At 45.6% G+C, this 20,116-nt stretch overlaps 1 protein-coding gene across 2 annotated transcripts in view; it reads right to left on the reverse strand.

Annotated features, from left to right (window-relative positions):
* Positions 1-445: 445 nt before the first annotated feature.
* LOC146869036 (uncharacterized) overlaps positions 446-20,116 on the reverse strand; it is a 65,178-nt gene continuing 45,507 nt past the window's right edge. For both annotated transcript variants that reach the window (XM_085614835.1, XM_085612043.1), the window contains exon 6: positions 446-2,736. In XM_085614835.1, coding sequence (XP_085470961.1) covers positions 1,874-2,736 — 863 coding nt within the window. In that variant the 3' untranslated portion in view covers positions 446-1,873. The remainder of the gene's footprint in view (positions 2,737-20,116) is intronic.

A 20,116-nucleotide genomic window follows, 5' to 3' on the forward strand; every position in this document is an offset into this window, starting at 1 on the left:
AGCAGGGGAAGGTGGGCTGTGCAGCACAAGGGGGCAGTAACATGGCAGGAGCAGGTGGGCTGCATAGCACAAGGGGCAATAACATGGCAGAATCAGGTGGGCTGGACAGCAAAAGGAGCAGTGATATGGTAGGGGCAAGCGGGCTGTCACATATTGCAAATCTATGTATAGGGAGCAACCTGTGTGGGTCACACACTAACAGCGCAGGAGAAGAGCATCATTCCTGTCTGAATTCCTCCGTGTTCGAGCACACGTGCTTTGAATAAAGCTTTTTTCACACTTGTTGCACAGAAAGAACATACTTGAGTGCAGCACTTTTGAGTGCAGCATTTCTCGTACTATAGAAAACTCTTTTTTCAGCCATGCCTTGAGAGAGCTGCAACCTCCTTGGGGAATTCTCTAGCGATTCTGTAAATACATTTTTTATAAAAGTATTTTCCCATCAGATCAGATCATCTTTATTCTGTATACATTAAATAGTATAACCATAAAAGCATACAATAATATATATTTGAAAAATCCATCAAAATTCATAGGAAATTCAAACAAAAAAGTTAAGTATCATATCCCAAGATATGATTAGCAATTAGGGGTGGGCGAAAAATTCCACTACACCGGCGGAGTTTTGCCCAATCCACGTTCTGCACTGACTTCCGAAACACTCTGTGAGGTGACACAGAGCGGAGTTTTCGCTCTGGAGCATCTCAACACTAAGTTGGTAGGCGCTATGAGAAAAAAATTGGGCGCTATACCTCCTCTCGGCAAGATTCCTCAACGCAGGTGTTAGCAGCTGGTGGCGGCCGCTCACGTTGAGAAATCTGCCACTCGAGTAGAATGTCTGTTCGAGAGGCAGAAAGCAGCAGCGCCCTCTGCTGTGATGCCTAGGGCCATTCGTGCTGATTTTACAGCGCAGGACAAACTCCCAGCACAAAAAAAAAATCAGTGGGAGCAGTGCGACTCAATAGACTTTGCCGCTTATGGAACTCCGCACAGCGTGGCAGAGTTCTTCTAGCACTTCGCTGAGTTCTGCGGAGTGAAACTCCACCCAGGTCTACTAAGCATGGCCTAAAAGAGATGTTCACAGTCCAAATTCATCCTTTTGTGGAAAGACAAGGTTCATATATTTACTGCTGACCACCATAGAAATGACATTAAGTAAGACCCAGGCTAAAAGAAATAACAAAAATATAGAGAAGCACTTAGTTCAGATAAAAACAACAAAGAGTGGACTTTCCTCAATAAGCAAAGTGCAGCCGATCCTTACTGAACAGTTCCAACTACAGGAAATACCAGATGCAGTTATTCCCTTCCACACTAGCTTTCTCAGACAGGTGGCAGTAGGTGAGAATTTATAAACGATCAGGCAAATAAACGTCAACTGAAGAAGCAGTAAATAACACAACGCAGATCTACAACTTATTTTCCCATCACTGGTGTAGGGATTAAACTGTCAATTGATATGAATACTCATTTGAAGTTCAGAATACGTTTTAAAAGTTCAGGCCTCGTGAAAATTCTCTTGTGATGTTGAAGATATCTTTTGTGAAACGATCTTTCAACTTCTAGGGTTCCAACCTGTGTAGACAATCTAGGGTCATAGAATGTCCTTTTTAACAAACTTCTTATAGCATTCTGTGAATGCAAATGGCTTATCACCCATGGAACGTCTGGTGACAGTGAAGATCATTTATTCACCAAGCTCTTCTTGTACTGAGTGCAAGAAAATAGCTTCTCATCCATGTAAACTCTACGATGATACTAAAGGTCTGTTTCATAGATAAAACTCTTCACACATTCAATGCATGAAAATTGTTTCTCACCTGTGTGGATTATCTGGCTATGTTTAAAACATGTGCACTGATAAAACATCTTTTCATAATGATTGCATGAAAGTGGCTTCTTCGTGGGTTATCAGGTGATGTCCAAGATTTGACCTTTGAATAAAGCTTTTTCCACACACAGTGCACACAAAGGGCTTCTCACCAGTGTGGATTCTTCGGTGACGTTCTAAATCTGACTTGTAGAGAAATCTCTTCTCACACTCGCTGCAGATAAAGGGTTTCTCAATTGCACCCCTGTGGATTTGCAGGTGTCGTTCAAGTGTTGATTTGAGAGTAAAGCTCTTCCCACATTCAGTGCAGGCAAATGGCTTTTCATCATTTTGAATTCTCTGGTCTTGTTGAAAGTCTAATTTAAACTCAAAGCTCTTCTTAATATGGCTTCTCTGGTGACGCTGAAAATCTGACTTGTACACAAAGCACTCTCCACATTCAGAGCAAGGAAATGGTTTTTTAAACTCACCCTTGTGTATTTTCTGGTGACATATAAGCCCTCCCTGCTGAGTAAAACCTTTCCCACATTCAGTGCAGAGAAAGGGTTTCTCACCTGTGTGAATTCTCTGGTGACGCCGAAGAATTGACGACTGAGTAAAACTCTTCAGACATTCAGTACAGGAAAAGGGCTTCTCACCAGTATGGATTCTCTGGTGACGAAGAAGATAGGACTTGTGAGCAAAACCTTTTCCACAATAGGTACAGGGAAAGCGCTTCTTTAGTCCATGATATTTCTGATAGTGTAGATGATTCTCAATTCTTTTAAATGTATTTTTACCATCAGTGGAGAAGGTGTGCTTGTCCTCACTTTGGAGTATTCGATTTTGGTTAAGGAGTGTCTTTGGAATAGAGGTCTTGTTTTCATAGCATGTAGTGGACTCCTTCACAAGCATACTTGACATACCTGACATAGAATGAAAAAATAAATTAGGAAGAATATTTTCTTAATTAAACAAAAAACATCTCAGTTGTCCCCTGTGAAAGAGGGACAGTCATAACACAGACAAACAATCAATGATAGTCAAGAAGCAGAAAGATGTCACATTGTTCTCGGATAAGCATGTGCACTGAATGACAAATGTTATTCTGCCCTATTACTGACAAAACTCCATAAGTCCAATGAAAGCAAGTGTTGGATACCCTGAGTGACAAACATGTACCAGTCCAAACAAGCATTTGCAATGCAATAGGTCTCGCATTTGTGAGAGTTAAAGCTATTGGCATTGCAAATAACAATGCCTTTTATTTATCTGATTTGATAATTAACACATACATAAAAGGCATTGTCATTTACAATGCCAATAGCTTAAACTCTTGTAAATGTGTGACCTATTTCACAAAAATAAAAAAATCAGCGGCCATTGTCCTGGGCTGCTTGGAAAGTGAAAGCACCCATGGCACGCTGAATGTTGCAGGAAAGCTTGTTGTGCCTGCAGTAGGAGAAACTCATTTAAGAAAATAGTGCTTACAGACTAAATAAGAAATACCCTGTAACAACAGAAGTAAAAGGGCCAGTCCTCATGGGAGGCTACAAATGAAGACTATGCGGTACTAAGGAGGGACTAACAAGCCTAGCAACGAATCAGAAGCCAGCATTTACAAGGGACAACGACACAAGCCAATGAAAAATATGTGCGGAGAGTGGGCGGAGCTTCAAGTCCATACTCAAATACAGCCGGCCTTTCAGAGCAGCACCATGCGCTGCCCGGGCTTGACCTAAAAAAAACATACGGTCGTGGAGCAGGCAATAATTTGACAGGAAATGGAAAATATTCTGTAGAGGAATATGACAGGGGCCACACTCAGTAACACTTGTCAGAACACATTAAAAACTTAACGATATACTTCTGTTGAACAATAGCATGTCAACTATCCTATGAGGCTATTTAAGAGATGTCTTAAAGTCTTACAGTTCACCTGTGAAACACCCAAAAATTTCAGAACATTCAAACATAGCTCACTGAAGTTGACACATATTCATAACATAAGAGAATAGCCATTTACACCAGAGAGGGCAGATTTTGAGTAGCCAAATCCATTTTATGTTCTAAATTCCGATGTCAAATTTTCATAGTATTGGTGCGAGGCCTTGTATAAATCCATTTGGTCTCCTCGAAAATAATGCTTTTAAAATTATGGTAACTGAAAGAGAACTTGTTCATATATCGTTCATTTTATATTCTACCATTAATTTGTATTATAAGTAGTTTGTGCTCTAACCAGCGATGTATATCGTCCAGCATTTACAGCCACGTGCCCATTGTGTAAATAGGTACACAAATGTTGTACATGCCGTTTCGACATCGGAGTTAAAGTACAGAAAAGCTCTCCAAAGAAAATAAATGAATTTCCCATATTCGATTTGCAATTGGTACGAAAAAAAAGCACGCAAAACTATGTGGCAGAATATATCATGCAGCCATGAATGCGGCGTGGCGATGCTTTTTCAGAAAACGCTGGCACATAAATATGTGGATGTCTGCCTGTATTTGACTTTCAAGAACAGAAAATGAAAACAATATTGTGTCAGGATAGAGAACAGCTTCTCCGCCCTGCTCTGCTTGGTGCATGCCAGTTTAATATTTTTAAAGAACGCCTTATGCGTGAAAATGCTAATTCCTTCTGTTTACGTTTGCCTGTCAAGGGCAGGCTCCTCTCCAGAAGAATGAAATTACAATTTGCAGTGAATAAAAAGAGCGCAAGCCGCTAAATGGGCACGGCCCTGGTATGCATTCTAGAGACTGTGACTGTACTGTAATGAAACCTGCGACTCTTTTGTTCAGAGTGTAAGGAGGATGAATTAAAATGCTAATCCTCGGAGGTTCTTTTGTCTTTATTAAAGTGAGTGTCAAGCTCAGCGCAGTCTTTTTTTTCTATTCTGTTCTTTCCTTAAACTACTCTCGGCCCAGGACTACTTCCCTAGACAAATTTTGATGGGGCCTTGGTTTAATCCTTATCATGTCTGTGGTACAAAATAGCCGCCTGTCATTTATTGAGCAAGGCCCGGCCACCCCTGCCTTTTACTGCTCCCAGCCTCTCATGCAAAGTGCTAATACAGCGCGGGGCGGGATGAACGGCAGAACAAGGCAGCTGCAAATGAAATCACCCCAGGGAAGGTTACGACGAGATAAAGTTTTCGACAATAAGATTCCAGAGACTGCTGACTAGGGGAAAGCTCAATATTTTAGTCTCTGTACAAATTTGCTTCAATCTTATACAACTCCCATGCAGCCGCATCCACAACTGCACGCTGTAAACAACAAACACATCTATTTCCGTCAGTCCTGCTGATGCTACGAGAAAAGTAACGGGGCATAAGACATGCACAGATGCGGAGTCTCACTTGAGCCTGGCACTGCCCTCGGTTTGGCCCCGCTAACTTAATATCGTTGTTACGCAGCTATGGGTGTCCTGGCAGAGAGCTGGCTCTGGGCAGAGCGCCTCCTTTCCAGCTCATCTATTGATTAATGTTTAATAACTTAGTACAAAGAGGGCTGTTGATATAAAAAGCCTGGGATTTTTATGGGCGCTGTCAGGCTTGTGAAAAAACGATTATATTGGAACACTTGGCAAAAAACACTTAGATTTTCCCAGTTATGGTGTGCGCATGATGCCGCATAAATTCTTGATAGGGACGTAACTGTAAGCATGAGAGTCAGCCATTTGTAAGTTTCGGAGTAAGATGCTGCGTTTTTTTTTTCAATTGAAGGACATCTAAATGCATTTTAATGAAGAACTGGTTGGAAATCTAGTTAGGATGCACCAATGCCGGAGTAAAACTACAGAGGCCCAAAAACTGTAGGCAAATCACTCCAGCCCCCCTTGGGTTCATAATAGTCCTTAAGCATAAGAGATGTGCCTTCGGTGTACTTGTAACCGCCCCTAATGGAAGACCGAGAGGGGCAGCGAAATCATATGAAACAACAGGATGAAGTCATCCCTCTGTCAACCTTTGCCCTCTGCAGCCCGAGCAACTGCAGCCATTAATTTTGGTCTGTTGCGAGCAGGAGCCTCTCTGAGTGGTTTTATTGTAAAATATATAAGCTGTGCGAGGTTGAGCTAATAGAAATTAGAGTAATATGAGATCTTTTTACCGTTGGTAAAAAAGGCCTGTCCACTGACAACAATTAAAGAAACTGCCTCGGTGCCGAGCCTGCACCCCCGCAAGACAACGGAAAACAACGGTGAAGCAGCGGTGCAAGCGCCAATGAACAGCCGGCCTTCGCGCTACACCAGGCTCCCGTGGAAAGTGAAAGAGGGCGTCACCAGCCGCGTTGAGCCCGGGGAATTAAAGGGCCAGCGCATAACACAACTCGACTCAGAATACACAGGAAATGTATGAAGGCGAGACACAGTGGCGCGTGTGAGTAAGCTGCTGCATGACTTTGTTTGATCCACATGGCGCACAGGAGCCCATCAAGCAGAAGGGAGGTGGGGGAATCCAGCATGCTCGAAAGTCTCCAATTACAAAGGAAGACTACAGCATGCAAAACAGATGACACTGAAACAGATGGCACTGAAAGAAGTGCAAGCAGAGTGAAATAACACAGTAGTTAGGCGCCGCTGTCTTGGAACTACACGGAAGTTAGAAAATCACCAACAGCCAACAGAAAAGGACATTACAACAACACTGCCACAACTAAGCCAATGGCAAGGCGAAAGACAAATAACATGAAATTTCACTCAACATACAGATTACTTTAGGTCTCGCTGAGACAGCGCATGCAGCGCATGCGCTGCCAAGGCGAGACCTAAAAATGGCTGGTGTATGCTCAATGGTGCAAAATGGGCATGATGTTAAGCAGGCTAGAGCTGAAAAACCGCCAATTGATTACACAACAACTTCGATCAATCAGATTCTTCAGAGTAGATTACACCTTGGTTGTTAATTTGGGAAAACCATTGTGTAGTTAATATGTTCTGTTAGTCAGGAGTCTTTTGAATGTTTTAAAACAGGATCGCCTGTATATTTTAAGTGTCTCCCCGGACAGCTTTAGTCCTCTGCCTGATAATAGATTATCAATTTAAAAAAAAGACGACTTTGGTTCAGACACTTCAACTTTGGTTGCTTGCACCAACCACAGTCACCTTCAGCCATAGCTTGTGGAAAAGGTCATTCATACGTAGGGCATTTTTTATGTTTTGGTGGTGATTAGCAAAATAGTCTCTCTCCCAGATAAGGAAGCAGCTTCCCCAAATCACTAGTCTGCAATTACACAAGTCAGACGCTGCAGGAGAGTGTCAGAGTAAGTGGGTTTTTCTTCAATGTATGTGTTAGAGTGAGTGTACTTCTAACCTTAAGGCGTTACAGTGAGATTTATATTAAGTGGTGAACGGGATGGCCAAACTCCTAGATGGCCAACAAGAAGTGTTGCAAGGCTGCCTGGGAGGAGAGTCAAGAGAGCCTGGAGCATGGAAGAAGGGTCCAGGCAGCTGCAAAGAAAGGGAACAGCAGATGGCGTGGGAAACCAGCCTTGGAACCTCCTGCGTTATTAGTAGATGAGGTGCAGGAGGCGGCGGCCATGGACCCAACCAGGGAGGACACTGCCTTTGTAGGAGATCTGCCTGAGCCTGCTGGATGGCAAGTTGAGGGTGGACCTACCGATTGCCTAACCCCAGAGAGGCTGAGGTGGCAGGCCGAAACCCAGGCAACTGATGGCACCTCTGGAGATCACCTTATTTAATGGGAGCCTCCTCTACAGTGAGCCTAAAGAGCCTGTGCATGGGGCAACATGTGCTGGTGGTTCACCAATGTTACAGGGCCTTGCTACTGGGTTTGGCTCATGGGATTCCCCGGCAGGACATCTGGGACAGGACGAGGAGCTTTGACAGGTTTGTCACCCACTTTTATTGGCCCTCGATAAGGACAGTCTCAGATGCTTTCTGTAAGACTCGTCTCACTTACCAAGCCAGTGGGAAGACAGGGAAGAAGCTAAAGGTTTCCCTGACTCCCATGCCTGTTGGCATTTCCTTTGAGAGGGTGGGCATCAACATTGTTGGTCTCTGGACCCCAAAATTGCCCTGGGCAACAGGTTTACCCAGGAGTTGGTGGACCATGCCACATGCTTTCCATAGATCATCCCTCTGAAAATCATAACTACACCTGCAGTGGCTAGGGCCTTGATGAGTTTCCCCAAGCAAGTGGTGTCAGACAGTGGCATCAACTTCATGCCCATGTACATGAAGTTCATGTGGAAGGAATGTGGGGTAACCTAGATGTTCTTCACAACTTATCACCCCTAGACTAATGGGATTGATGAGCGATTCAACAAGACCCTCAAGGACATGAGTATGGACCTACCGGAGGCCATGTGGTGGAAGTGGGACGTCCTCTTGCCGTGGCTACTCTTTGCATACATAGAATAGTGTAGAAAGGAGTAGGACGGAGCCTTCTTGAACTCCTCCATGGTCACCCAGTAATGGCGCCTCTCAGTTTAGTGAAGAGGAGGTGGGAGCAAGCTCCAGAGAAGCCCTCTCAGGATGTGGTTAGCTACATGCTAACCTGCCGCAACCAAATGCAGACGTTCTGGAAAAAGGCTTCTGATAACTTAGAAGCTAGCCAGAAGTTGACAAAGCAACAATATGACCAGAAGGTCACTCTGGTTGAGTTTTAGCCAGACCAGAAGGTGAGAGTGATGGCGCCAGTTGAGCACAGGGCCCTCCAAGATCATTGGACAGCGCCCTATGAGGTGATTGAAAGGAAGGAGTAGGTTTCATACCTGGTGGATCTCAAGACACTCAGACACCCCCTATGGGTCCTCCTCCTCAATTGCCTGTAGCCCCACCATGGGGCATCTCGAGTGGGCTGCTGCTGCTGCTGAAATTGTAGCCATGGTCTGAAACCAATGGTTGGATATTTGAAGCGGGTTTGTCCCAGTGGGGCCACGGAGCTTTGCAGAAGAGGCCTGGACCTGCCATCTGTGACCTGAGAGGAGCCCTGAAGAAGTGCATCTCCTTTCTCTTCTATCATGGACAAAGAGTTGCATTCTTTGAAGTGCCATTTAGCGGACCTCCTGTGTGGCTTCAGAGACTCGACAGAATTCAAGAGGCTTTTTCTTGGAAGTACCCAGCTCAGCAGTGGCAGCTTACTAAAATTACATTTTCAATATATTCAATAAAAATTCTGACAGTCATTAGATTTCATTGTTAATAAATATAAAATAGGTGCTTGAAATGTGTCTGTAGCTGGTACAGGGCAAAAGTCACCACGTTTTCAGTGACCGATGATGGAGTAGGGGGAACCTCTCCCTGATCTTGTGTCATCCAAGGAGAGAGATGGGTCAGTGGATGGTGTCAACATCTCCCCTACTCTGACCCCAGAGCAGCAGAGGGACTGTCGCCAGCTATTGGGACAGTGTCAATCTCAGTTCTCCCTCAGCCCTGGGCTTACTAACCTGTGTACCCACGATACTGACACTGGTGACAGCTCCTCTGTCAAAAACAAATCTACAGAGGGTCAGACAAGGTGAGGGACAGCACCAAGGAGTGGGTCTCCAAGATGCTGGAGTTGGGACCACTCCAGTAGTCCCTGGTCCAGCCCAGTGATGCTGGTTCCAAAGGCTGTCCCACCGGGCACCAGACCATAACTCCAGTTCTGTCTGGAATACAAGGGGCTCAATTAAGTGACCCATCCCTTCAGATGATGAGCTCATTGATGGGAACTGCAAAGTTCCTGAGAACTTTTGTACTGACTTGAGGCTCCTGGTAGATTGCCCTAACTGAGGTAGCTAAATTGAGTATAGCGTTTCCACACCAGAGGCCACTTCGAATTCAAGGTAATGCCCTTTGACCAGAAAAATGCCCCTGCCACCTTCAAGAGGCTGGTGAACCAGGATGTGGCTTTAAATGGAGGTCTTCAGAGCTCCTTACCTGGATGCCACAGCAGTAGCAGTTGGTAAGACACCCGTTTCAGCTCCAGGAAGTGCTTCAGGTTCTGCAACACGCAGGCCTTAATATCAAGGCCAGTAAGTTTCAGATAAGGCAGGAGTCTATAGTGTACTTGGAATGCCTGATGGGCAGGGGTAAGGAGCTGTCCCTCCAGGCCATGATAGAAACCATTATGGCCTGGAAGCCCCCCAAAAGGCAGACAAAAGTGAAGGCATTCCTGGGCCTCACTGGTTACTGCAGGAGGTTTGTCAAGGGGTATGGTACCACTGTTGCACCTTTGAGTGAGTTGACTTTGAAGAAGGAGCCAAGAAAGGTGATCTGGACAGAGGAATGCCAGAAAGCCTTTGACTTCCTCAAACAGGCCATGTGTACATCCCCTGTAATCAAGGCCCCGGACTTTCCCAAAGCATTTATTGTGCAAACTGATGCCTCACAGTATGGCATTGGGGCAGTATTGTCCCAGTTAAATGAGGCAGCCCTAGACTAACTTGTAGACTTCATCGGTAGGGGGTTACTTCCCCAGGAACAAAGATGGGATTGCCATTGAGAGAGAAACCTTTGCTGTGATCTGGGTGCTGAAGAAGCTGAGATCATACCTGTTTGCCACTCACTTCCGGGCTCAGACAGATCAGAGGCTCCTCAGATGGTTGATGCAGATGATGAAATTGTTGAGGCCGTCCATCTTCCTACAGGGAATAGAAGTTACGATGGAACACCGTCCCGGGTGAGACCACGTAAATGTGATGGTATCTTGAGGTATTTCTACCTTATTGATGAGAACTCCTGGGAGATTGGGTAGTTCTCTTCGCTTTCAGCTGGGGAATATGTTCAACACTTACATATTATGCACCCAACCTTCTGAGTAGCAACACTTAGAGGTGAGTTATTTAATATTTAAAATCGGGTTTTACTACAGGTCAAAACAGTGATTTTGACATGGGTTCATGAGGCGTTTGGTAACCCGCAGGGGATAGTGTGCAGGGCCTGCAGGCAACACCACACCGACACACAGCAAAAGGATTTGCACAGCATGGGTCTTGGCACCCACAGGGTTGGTTGCAGCAGCCAACCCCCGCTGTGCATGGGCAACATTTTTTTAAAGATAAATCTGTAAAGTGAGGGGTGGTCGTCCACTAGGGGTTAGGAGCCCATGGGGGGAGTTGGTTGCTGGGCCTGGCCAGAGGCCAGGCCCTGCCGCCAACCCACAACTGCACACGACCAAAAGCTGTGTCCATTAGGGTAGCCGGGAGTATATGATTAAAAAAAAACCACAGAATTGTATTTGGTCCCGTTGTGGGTGACCCAGAAGAGAAGCTAGTGACTCATCTGGCTCCTTATATTTCTTGTCCAGTTTAGGAACCACTACTGCAACTGTAGCTGGGGTCTGCCTCAGCTTTCTTGTCTCTTTGCATGTCGTCACAGTCATATAGACAGTCATTTTGTCTGACTGCCATAGGAAGCTCAAATCTTTTTGCAGTGCTTTCAACCAGGGTATGAGTTACTAATGTTGTCCGGTGTTGAGTCAATCGGTGGAGGTGTTGTTGCATCTAGCACCAGCAGAAACAATCATCCTACTCCTCTCCTCTCTGTATATTTGAGCTAGGCAATTATCCTACCTCGTGCCCCAACAAAACTTTAACTCGTTCACTCGCCATCCATTGCTAATTACTTCCCGTATTACGTCACGCATGACGTCCTATGACATCATTGATGACAAAATTGTGCATGGCCGGACGTAAGTTATAGTTACTTTAGGGTACGAGTTAGAGTTATTTGTATATTTCAGTGGTTTTGTTTCTTTAAAACGGTACATCTTAACGGACATTAACAACTAACTGTAACTTCCCTTTAACCTTTGTTTTTTCATTGAAAGAAATATAAATATAATATCAAGTCAAGTCAAAAAAACTTTATTTCGGCTATACAGCCATAAAAGCACAATACATATTACAATCCATAAAATATAATTGATTATTCTTACAGAAGTGATGGAGTCAGCAGAAATATTCAAAACATCAATGAGTTCATAAAGAATAGTATAATGCATTCTTATTATAATATTGGCTCTCGCCACATAATCTATCCGACCCCCCAAGATTGGCATACATAATTATCAGAATATTACAGGTCACCTTAGTGGGAATTATAAAAGTATTCAAACCTGTTTTTTACAAAAAAATAAGTTAAAAGAAAAACATTAAAATTGTTTTACCTAAACAAAAATGTTATTACAATTCTCTGGATGAAGCTAAATAGAAACATAGGACAGTTACTTTATTAGCGAATAACCAGCATCTAGTTACGCCCAAGCTCTTTCCCCTTTAAGATACCTCCACGTATGCACCGCCGCAAATAGAAATTTCGAGGTAGCGACTACAAATAAAGGAAGTGTTTCATATTTAAGTAGCCTTAAGACCTCAACATAGTTTCTAAGCCAAAGGTTCCTACAAAGTTGGAGGATCCACTTCGATTTGGGCCTAATATAAGCAGGACAAACGAGCGTCACGTGGAGTTCTGTTTCTTCGGAGTCAGAGCAGCCAGGGCAATCAGCCTTGGTTGCACCCTTCCATCTATTCGTAAATGCACGGAGCGGTAACGTACCGTGCCTAAATTGTAAATACAATTTTTTAGCCATGAATGGTTGGATGCTATCCAGGGCCAATTCTAATTTGTACTGCTGCTTAAGACCCAAAAACTTGATGTCAGACAGCATGAATTTGTACTTTGTGTTCTTCAAAAGCAATCCATCCTCAATGGGATTAGGGGCGTACTTCTTGGTAATCCCAACAACTGCCTTATAAAAATATTCTCTGTAGCCGACAGAGTATAAAATGGGCTATGGACCCAGAGTTCAGCTCCGCATAAAGAGGCTCCCCTCGCTTGGATTTTATAGATTTCTGCCGGGGGACCAACCACTTTCTGGGTGCAGTTTTTGTGAACTTTCAATATACCACCCATTGACTGTGTTAATTTCAGATTGGCCTTCTTAATTTGAGTCCCTCAATCCATCTTGTCATTAAGTGTAATACATAGGTAATCAAATATGGATACTCTCTCTAGGGACCTACCCTCCATTTGGGGATGCGAACAATTAATGGTTTTGGCGTGGAAAACCATATATTTAGTTTTCTGAACATTTATTTCCAAATTTCTATTCCTGCAGAATGCGCTCAACTCATCCAATACACGCTCCATACCCATTGATGATTTAGACAGGAGCAGCGTGTAATCAGCAAACATTAAAGCCGGTATTTTACGATTAGCTAGCCTTGGTGAGTCTATGTCCTTTACTGCCAAGAGGGTCTCAATTAAGCCATTTAAAAAGAGGGAAAAAAGGGTTGGCGCTAACACGATCCCTGCCTTACCCCCTTCGCCACAGGAAAAGGAGCAGTCAATTCTCCTTTCTTACCGTATCTTACCATCGCATAGGTGCCTTCATGTAGGCGCTTCAATAATTGGCAAAGATAGACCGGTACTCCCATATCGGGGAGAAGACCCCATAACTGGTCACGCTGAACCATATCAAAGGTGGACTTAAGGTCCACGAAAGTTAAATTAAGGCTACCCCCATCCAAAGTTACTGTTTTCCAGTGGATTAATTGCAATGTAAAAATCTGGTCGATGGTCGAGGTTTTAGGCCTAAATCCCGCTTGCAGCGGGGTTAAGACATTCATCTCGTCCATCCAAGATTGCAATCGCCCCAGGAGAACACAAACAAATATCTTTTGTGAAACATCAATAAGGCTTATTGGCCGTTAATTTGCTGGGTTTAGGTGGAGCCTTTTTTTTAAATTGGGATAATTTCCGCACCAGCCCAAGTCAAAGGGAGTGCCATACCCTGAATGATAGCATTGAATAGTATCTGTAGATAAGGAGCCCACACCACCTGTTCGTTTCTGAACAGGTCACCAGGGATTCTGTCCAAACCCGGTGCCTTATTAGGAAGTAGTTTGTACAATTTTGGACGTTAACATGGCGCTGGGCAAAGTGGTGGGTCGCTATTTAGGGGAATTTGATCTATGTCTACTGATCCATGTACTACAGCTTCATCCAGAGGCATAGAATATAAAACTTTAAAATGTGATCTCCACGCTTCTTTCCCCAGATTTGGTTCAATCGCGGAGTTGCCTTCGGAGTGGCCAGTTTTAACCAAATTCCAAAAGCCTCTCATATCTCTAGTGTCCAAAGCTATCTTAATTGCTTCCCATTTTTCTTTCTCCCAAGCTGCTTTTGCTTCAATAATGGTATTTTTATAGTGTGACCTGTCAATTCTGGTACGTATAGGGTCCTTATTCTTAACCCCTAGTACTAGTGTACGTTTTGCTTCCCTACACGCTTTATTAAACCAAGGGTGTTTAGGTTTGGGATCGTAATTGTTATTATTTCCATGATTATAAAAAAACTCTTCCAACTTTGAAATCATGTCCCGCTGATTCATATTTATCATCAACAATGATTCCTGGCCTTGATGATTTTCGGACACACAAAAATCAGTTTCTAAATAAGGAATAGATTGTGTGTACAAAGAAGCCATTTTTTCATTAGATGTAGCAAAACTCCCCCAGCGCACTTTTCTACCCCCTTCTATTGTAATTAGGGTTGGGGGAGGTTGAATTAGTAACCCCTGATCTCTCATGAGTTCGGAGTAGGCTATCACAAGTACCAACGGATTGTGATCACTTTCACATCGAGGATGGACCACAAAATCCTTTTTTTTTTTTTAACTTTATTTATTCAGTTTCCAATAAACATACACAACTTTCATCATAGGCATACATTACAAGGAGCAAATAAGCCAAACAGTGTTCACAGCGTTTACAGTGGCATATAATCATCATGTTAGTCCGGATGGGTCTAGAATAGTGTTCCGGCTCTGTATTCACAGGTTGGGGAGAAAACATAACAATACTGAGGCAGTGCATACGTATCTTAACCTTGACTTGTATGGCGCACCCGGGTACCCACATCAGCAGCGCCAGAGCACACCCTCAGCTGTAATTCACCAGACAATGACCTTATTCGAGAAGATTACCATGTCACAAGTAATGGAAAGACGGTTGCAACCCAGGCCCCAAGACACCAGGAGTGCTAATTTCCACCTCCCATAGTCTCCACAAATTATGTTGCGGACTCCATGGTGGCAGCGACGGTGGCGGCGTTCGTATCCAAAGGGTGTGCAAGATGATAACTTTTTAGGGGCTCCCATATATCAGCGGGTTTAGAAGCAGTAGGAAGAAGTTCTGCGTATCTGAGCAACGTGTCCTGACAGTATAGCATATCCTGTACCCATTCTTTAAACTTTGGAGCTCTGCCCCTCCCCCAACGACAAGCCACACACCTCTTTGCCAAAAGGAGAGCGACAGTTATGAATTTACGGTAAGGCCTTCCTATTAGTTTGGTATATCCCAATAGCGCTTGGAGTGGAGATGGAGTTAGGGGGGTATCAATCATCTCAGAAAGGGCCGAGTATACCAGCAGCCAGTATCGCACAACGTCAGGGCACTCCCAAGCCAGATGCAGAAAATCTGCTGTTGGAGCACGACAGCGCTCACAGAGATCATCCACTCAGAGGCCGAATCTATGCATTTGAACGGGGGTGCAGTAAAGTCTATGAAGAAATGTATAATGAATAATCCTGATTCTACTGCTGGACAAGATCTGCTCCCAGCTCTTCCTCCCACCTAGCGCGCGCTTTGCAAGGCCCGGAGTTGAGTGAGGTGTGCATGGAGTGATACAATTTAGAGACCGCGTGTGCTGGAGAATCAGCCTTTAGCAGCTGGTGCAGGGGATCCAATGTAGGTGGTTCGTCAGGGAACGTCTCAGTCACTGCCTGAATTCCACTTCGGAGACGGATATATAGAAAGGTGTCCAAGGAGGTAGGTGTCTGGTCCCCAAACAGATGCGCTAATGAGCGAAAACATCCCCCCAGGTCTTCACTTTTAATTTGGTCATGACATTTTTAAACAATTGTTCCTGCAGCAGAAGCATGGAAGGGCATGGAAGGGTGGTACACTAGAGGGAGCAGTGGGGAGTAGGCAAATGTCGTCAGGGCTTTATGTGCAATATAACGCCAAGCTAATATGGAGCAGGATACAGGGGTGTGATATGTAACCTGTGCCTCGGGTTTACTAAATAGTGCCCCGGGTTTACTAAATAGTGCCCCTTCAAGCGGGACAGGGTCTGCCAGCCAGTGTTCGGCCGCAACCTGGGGCATAAGGGGGGGGGGGGGGGATGGATCCAGTAGTAGACGAAGTGGGCCTGCGCGCTTTGATAATATCGCTCAAAATCCGGTAAATCAATACCTCCCTGAGCAAATGGGCGGGTCAGGGTGTCCCAACTCAAACGAGGGCGTTTACCTCCCCAAACTAGCCTGATGAGCTCAGTACGTAAGGTTTTAAAGAAAGGCTTGCCCGGGTGAAAGGGAACATTTAAAAATAAATAAAGGAGTTTCGGGAGAGTGACCATCTTAATGAGGGACGCTCGTCCCGCCATGGAGAGAAGGAGCGTGATCCATCTCGCCACGCAAGTCTGGATATAGTCCATTGCACGTCCATAGTTCAGTCGCATTAATTCTTCACGATCCCGGGAGATCATTATTCCTAGATATCTGACTTCACTGTCACACCATTGCAATGGGTAATCGAGTGGGAAGATTTTTGCCGCCTCAGTAAGAGGGAATATAGTGGATTTACCCCAATTAATATGAACCCCAGACAGGGCAGCAAATCGTATGAATTCCCTCAAGCGTGGGTTGAGATTATTGGATGGGTCTCTTACGTAGAGCGTAATGTCATCCGCGTATAGGGATATCAGGACTTGTCTCTGGAAACAGCGCAGAGCTTTATCCCGGTGGTGCTGACAGAGCCTGGCCGCCAGAGGCTCCATGGCCAGGGCGAATAAGAGGGGAGACAGGGGGCAACCCTGACGCGTGCCTCGTGATATTGAAAAGGCCTCGGATACCCTGCCGTTAATACTCACCCTGGCTACTGGTTTATGATAGAGGATTGTGATCCACTGCAGAAACACTGCAGGGAGTCCCATATTGCGTAATATACAAAGGAGGTAGTCCCACTCCAGTGAATCAAAGGCTTTGGTGGCGTCTAAAAAGACTGCCACCATTGGTAATCCAGAGTCGACATTTTGCAGGATCGAGAAGAGGGCGAACAGTAAAGGGAGAAAAGTGGCAACCCTTAAACAGCCGGAACATTACAATGCTTGGGGGTGCAACTTAAACCAGCATGTACCGTAGTCTCTGCCCAACGGACAGAGTACAGACAGTAGAATGAGGCTAGGGACAGAGCCAACAAAGAAAGACAAAGAGAGGTCCACCCATCAGTCCAATGCAGAGGTAGGAGAGTGGGACCTAGCCCACCCCGACGGGGACCGGGTAGTTCCAGGGGATCGCCCATTTTCTTTTAAAACGTTTTCCACCTGCGATGGGTTGTGAAATAGGATCTGTTTGCCCTGGTGGACTATACGCAGCTTGGCCGGATACAGCATTGTGTATTGGATATCACGCTGGAGAAGCCTCTTTTTTACCGCTGCAAACTTTCGGCGCGCATCCTGCACCGACTGCGTGAAGTCCGGATAGAAGGAGATCGTGGCATTTTCAAACTGTACCGGTTGTTTTTCACGGGCTAGTCGTAGTAGAGTGTCCCAGTCTCTGTAATTCAGAAATCTGATGACCGGTCTAGGGGGTGCACCGGGTATGGGCCGAGGACCGAGAGAGCGGTGGGCCCGCTCGACAACCAGTTGCTTAGAGAATGCCTCCAGGCCAAAGATATCAGATAGTAGCTGCTCAATAAAGGTTTCCATTCTGCCCACATTGGTGGATTCGGCCAACCCAATAAGGCGAACATTGTTTCGGCGCGAACGCGTTTCTAAATCTTCGTTTTTATCTGCGATCACCTTTAGGAGCCTCTCCATTTGCGACATTTTGGTGGTGCTGGCCGTGGCCCCATCCTCCAACCCATAAACCCTCTGCTTTGCTTCCTTCAATCTCTCTTCTTGTTGATCGAGTCGGTGCACCACGGAGTCAAGGCGTGTGGACATGGTGTCTATCTTAGGTGAGACACCATGAGTGAGTAAGAGCGCCTTCCAGTCTACCTCAGCGTCATCCCCGCCATCTGAGTCGGCACACTCAGCTGAGGGTGTGCGGGATTTTTTCTTTTGAAGACTCAAACGGGAGCTTAGATTGCCTGGTGTCGGTTTTACCCATGTTGGTGACAGGAGAAGGGCAGGCCGCGGCGACAGGACAGCAAGTTGGGGGCCTTCAGTTCGCCGCACCACCCAGCAGAGCCAGCAATTGCACCTCCGCGGACAGCAGTATTGGGTACCTCGAGGCACCCACCCCAAGCCCCAGTAGGTGGGCGGATTTAATGCAGTGTTGTGTATGCCTCCGATGTACTACAGGCTGGCCCCTGGCTGGTGAAGGGATGTGTATGGTGCACGTGTGGCCTCGACGCAAACAGTCTCCTCCTCCCTTACAATCGGTTGGAAATAGCAACCACGATGGCCCAAGCAGCAGCCCCTCAGGTGAGCCAGAATCAAATATTAAATGGGGCGCATGGGATTCAGCACGACAGAGTCTTTGGGGGCATCATCGATTCTCCACCCACATATGCATCTCTCAGTAATGGCGGATCTCGTCCTCCACTCCAGTGTCAGGGGGCCGTCGGGTTCTGAGTGTAAATGTTCTCGCCCGCTTGCATCCTCCTCACCTCATTCAAGTCGCGGATCCCGCAGCTCCGTACCTCCGTCACCAAGGCCTCAGGCGACAGCTCCGCGGCCTACTCTGTCCCCGCCTGTGCCTTGCGGCCCGTCGGCTCCAGCCAGTCCCGCGTGCCCGCGCATGCCGCCGCCGCGTCCACAGAGTCCCTGCGGCCCTTCCGGCAAAGAATGCAGCGCTCCGCGCTAAGGATCGGAAGCACGAATCGGTTCAAGCCTTTAACCGATTATGCCTGCACCCAATCTTCCAGATTCCCGGACGGAAAGCAGATTTTGGTGCCACAGGATGGAATTAAGGGTATTTTATTCGCCCGGCTGGCGAGAGCCTCACAGGTGTGCGGCCATGTTGGTCTGGCGCCACCTAGCGCCCCCCATGGACCACAAAATCCTTGATTCTAGACCAATTCTCAACATCTACCAGAATATAATCAATTGTAGAAGCCTGTCCCAATTTATTAAAAGTTGGGCTTCCCGGACTGTCTGAAGAAAATCTACCATTACAAGCCCTTAGCAAATAAGTAAGGGTAAGTGAAGTCACTTGAAGAACAAGCGGGGTCCACCCCCTTGTTGGGCAGATATTACTGGAATTGACCACACAGATTCATCTTCACTTTTAACGTTGACATTTAAGCCATTAAGAGGTTCGAAGTGGCAATTGAAATCCCCCCCAAATATAGTATGGACAGATTCTGGTATAGTAAGAAGAAAAGAGGCCAATGAATCTATGGTCTGTGAAGTTTGCCCCATCCTCACAGGGCGAGAATATATATTGATAACAGCCAACTTAAATATATCATCAAAGAAAAGGAGAATGCACTGGATATCCAGAGATTCCGTATCTAGAACTTTAATTGTACAACCCAAATGAGTAGCCACCCAGATGCAGAGGCCTCCCAAGGGTGTCCCTCTAGGCCCTGCCAATTTTGGGGCACAACTGGCTGGGTGTCTATGTCTTCAATTAATACAGCTGAAAGATCCAGTCATTCGACTAGATCTAAACTGCGGTATCTATTACTGACTGGAATATTAAAGGACGGGGTTGTTTCAGAGTCTCGGCCCATATTTTGCAGGTTACCAGTCTGGGCTCTCATTTCCCACTTTTTATAGACTCCTCCCATTCTTTCAGTCAGGGGACTAGGGGGATAAACATAACCCAGAGAGAGCGTCTGAATGCCGCTAATCTCCCCGGATTGACCCCAATTCAAAATATATTGGACCACCCTAGTGTCCCTAAAATTAATCAGGAAACAATCCCTCGGAATATCTTTCCGCCTCTGTCCCAGCCAACTAACCCGCCTAACAAAGAGAATTTCACACTGTATTAGGGGTGGGAGCGGTCTATGTTTATTTAGCCAAAAAGTAACTTTATTTTTTAATTCTGAATGAGTCTCCCCTCTACCTTTTTCTAACTCTGGTACTCCAGATAAAATAACAGTGTAGGAGGTCGAGGCCGGGGGTAGATCGGTGCACGTCAGGCTAGGTTTTATTAAACTTCTATTGGATTGTCGATTATTCCCAGGATCACTTCTACAATTACTGGAAAGATTTTGTTCCACTTGCGGTCCTAAGATTGTTGGCAAGGTCATAGGGCCACGAGCAAAGTCCCCCTCCTTATATGCCCCATGATGTAACACAACTGGATCTACAGTTTGTTGAGTAGGGGGGCTAGG

The sequence above is a fragment of the Triturus cristatus genome, chromosome 1_1, assembly GCF_964204655.1.
Source record: "Triturus cristatus chromosome 1_1, aTriCri1.1, whole genome shotgun sequence".
In the NCBI taxonomy this organism is placed as follows: domain Eukaryota; kingdom Metazoa; phylum Chordata; class Amphibia; order Caudata; family Salamandridae; genus Triturus; species Triturus cristatus.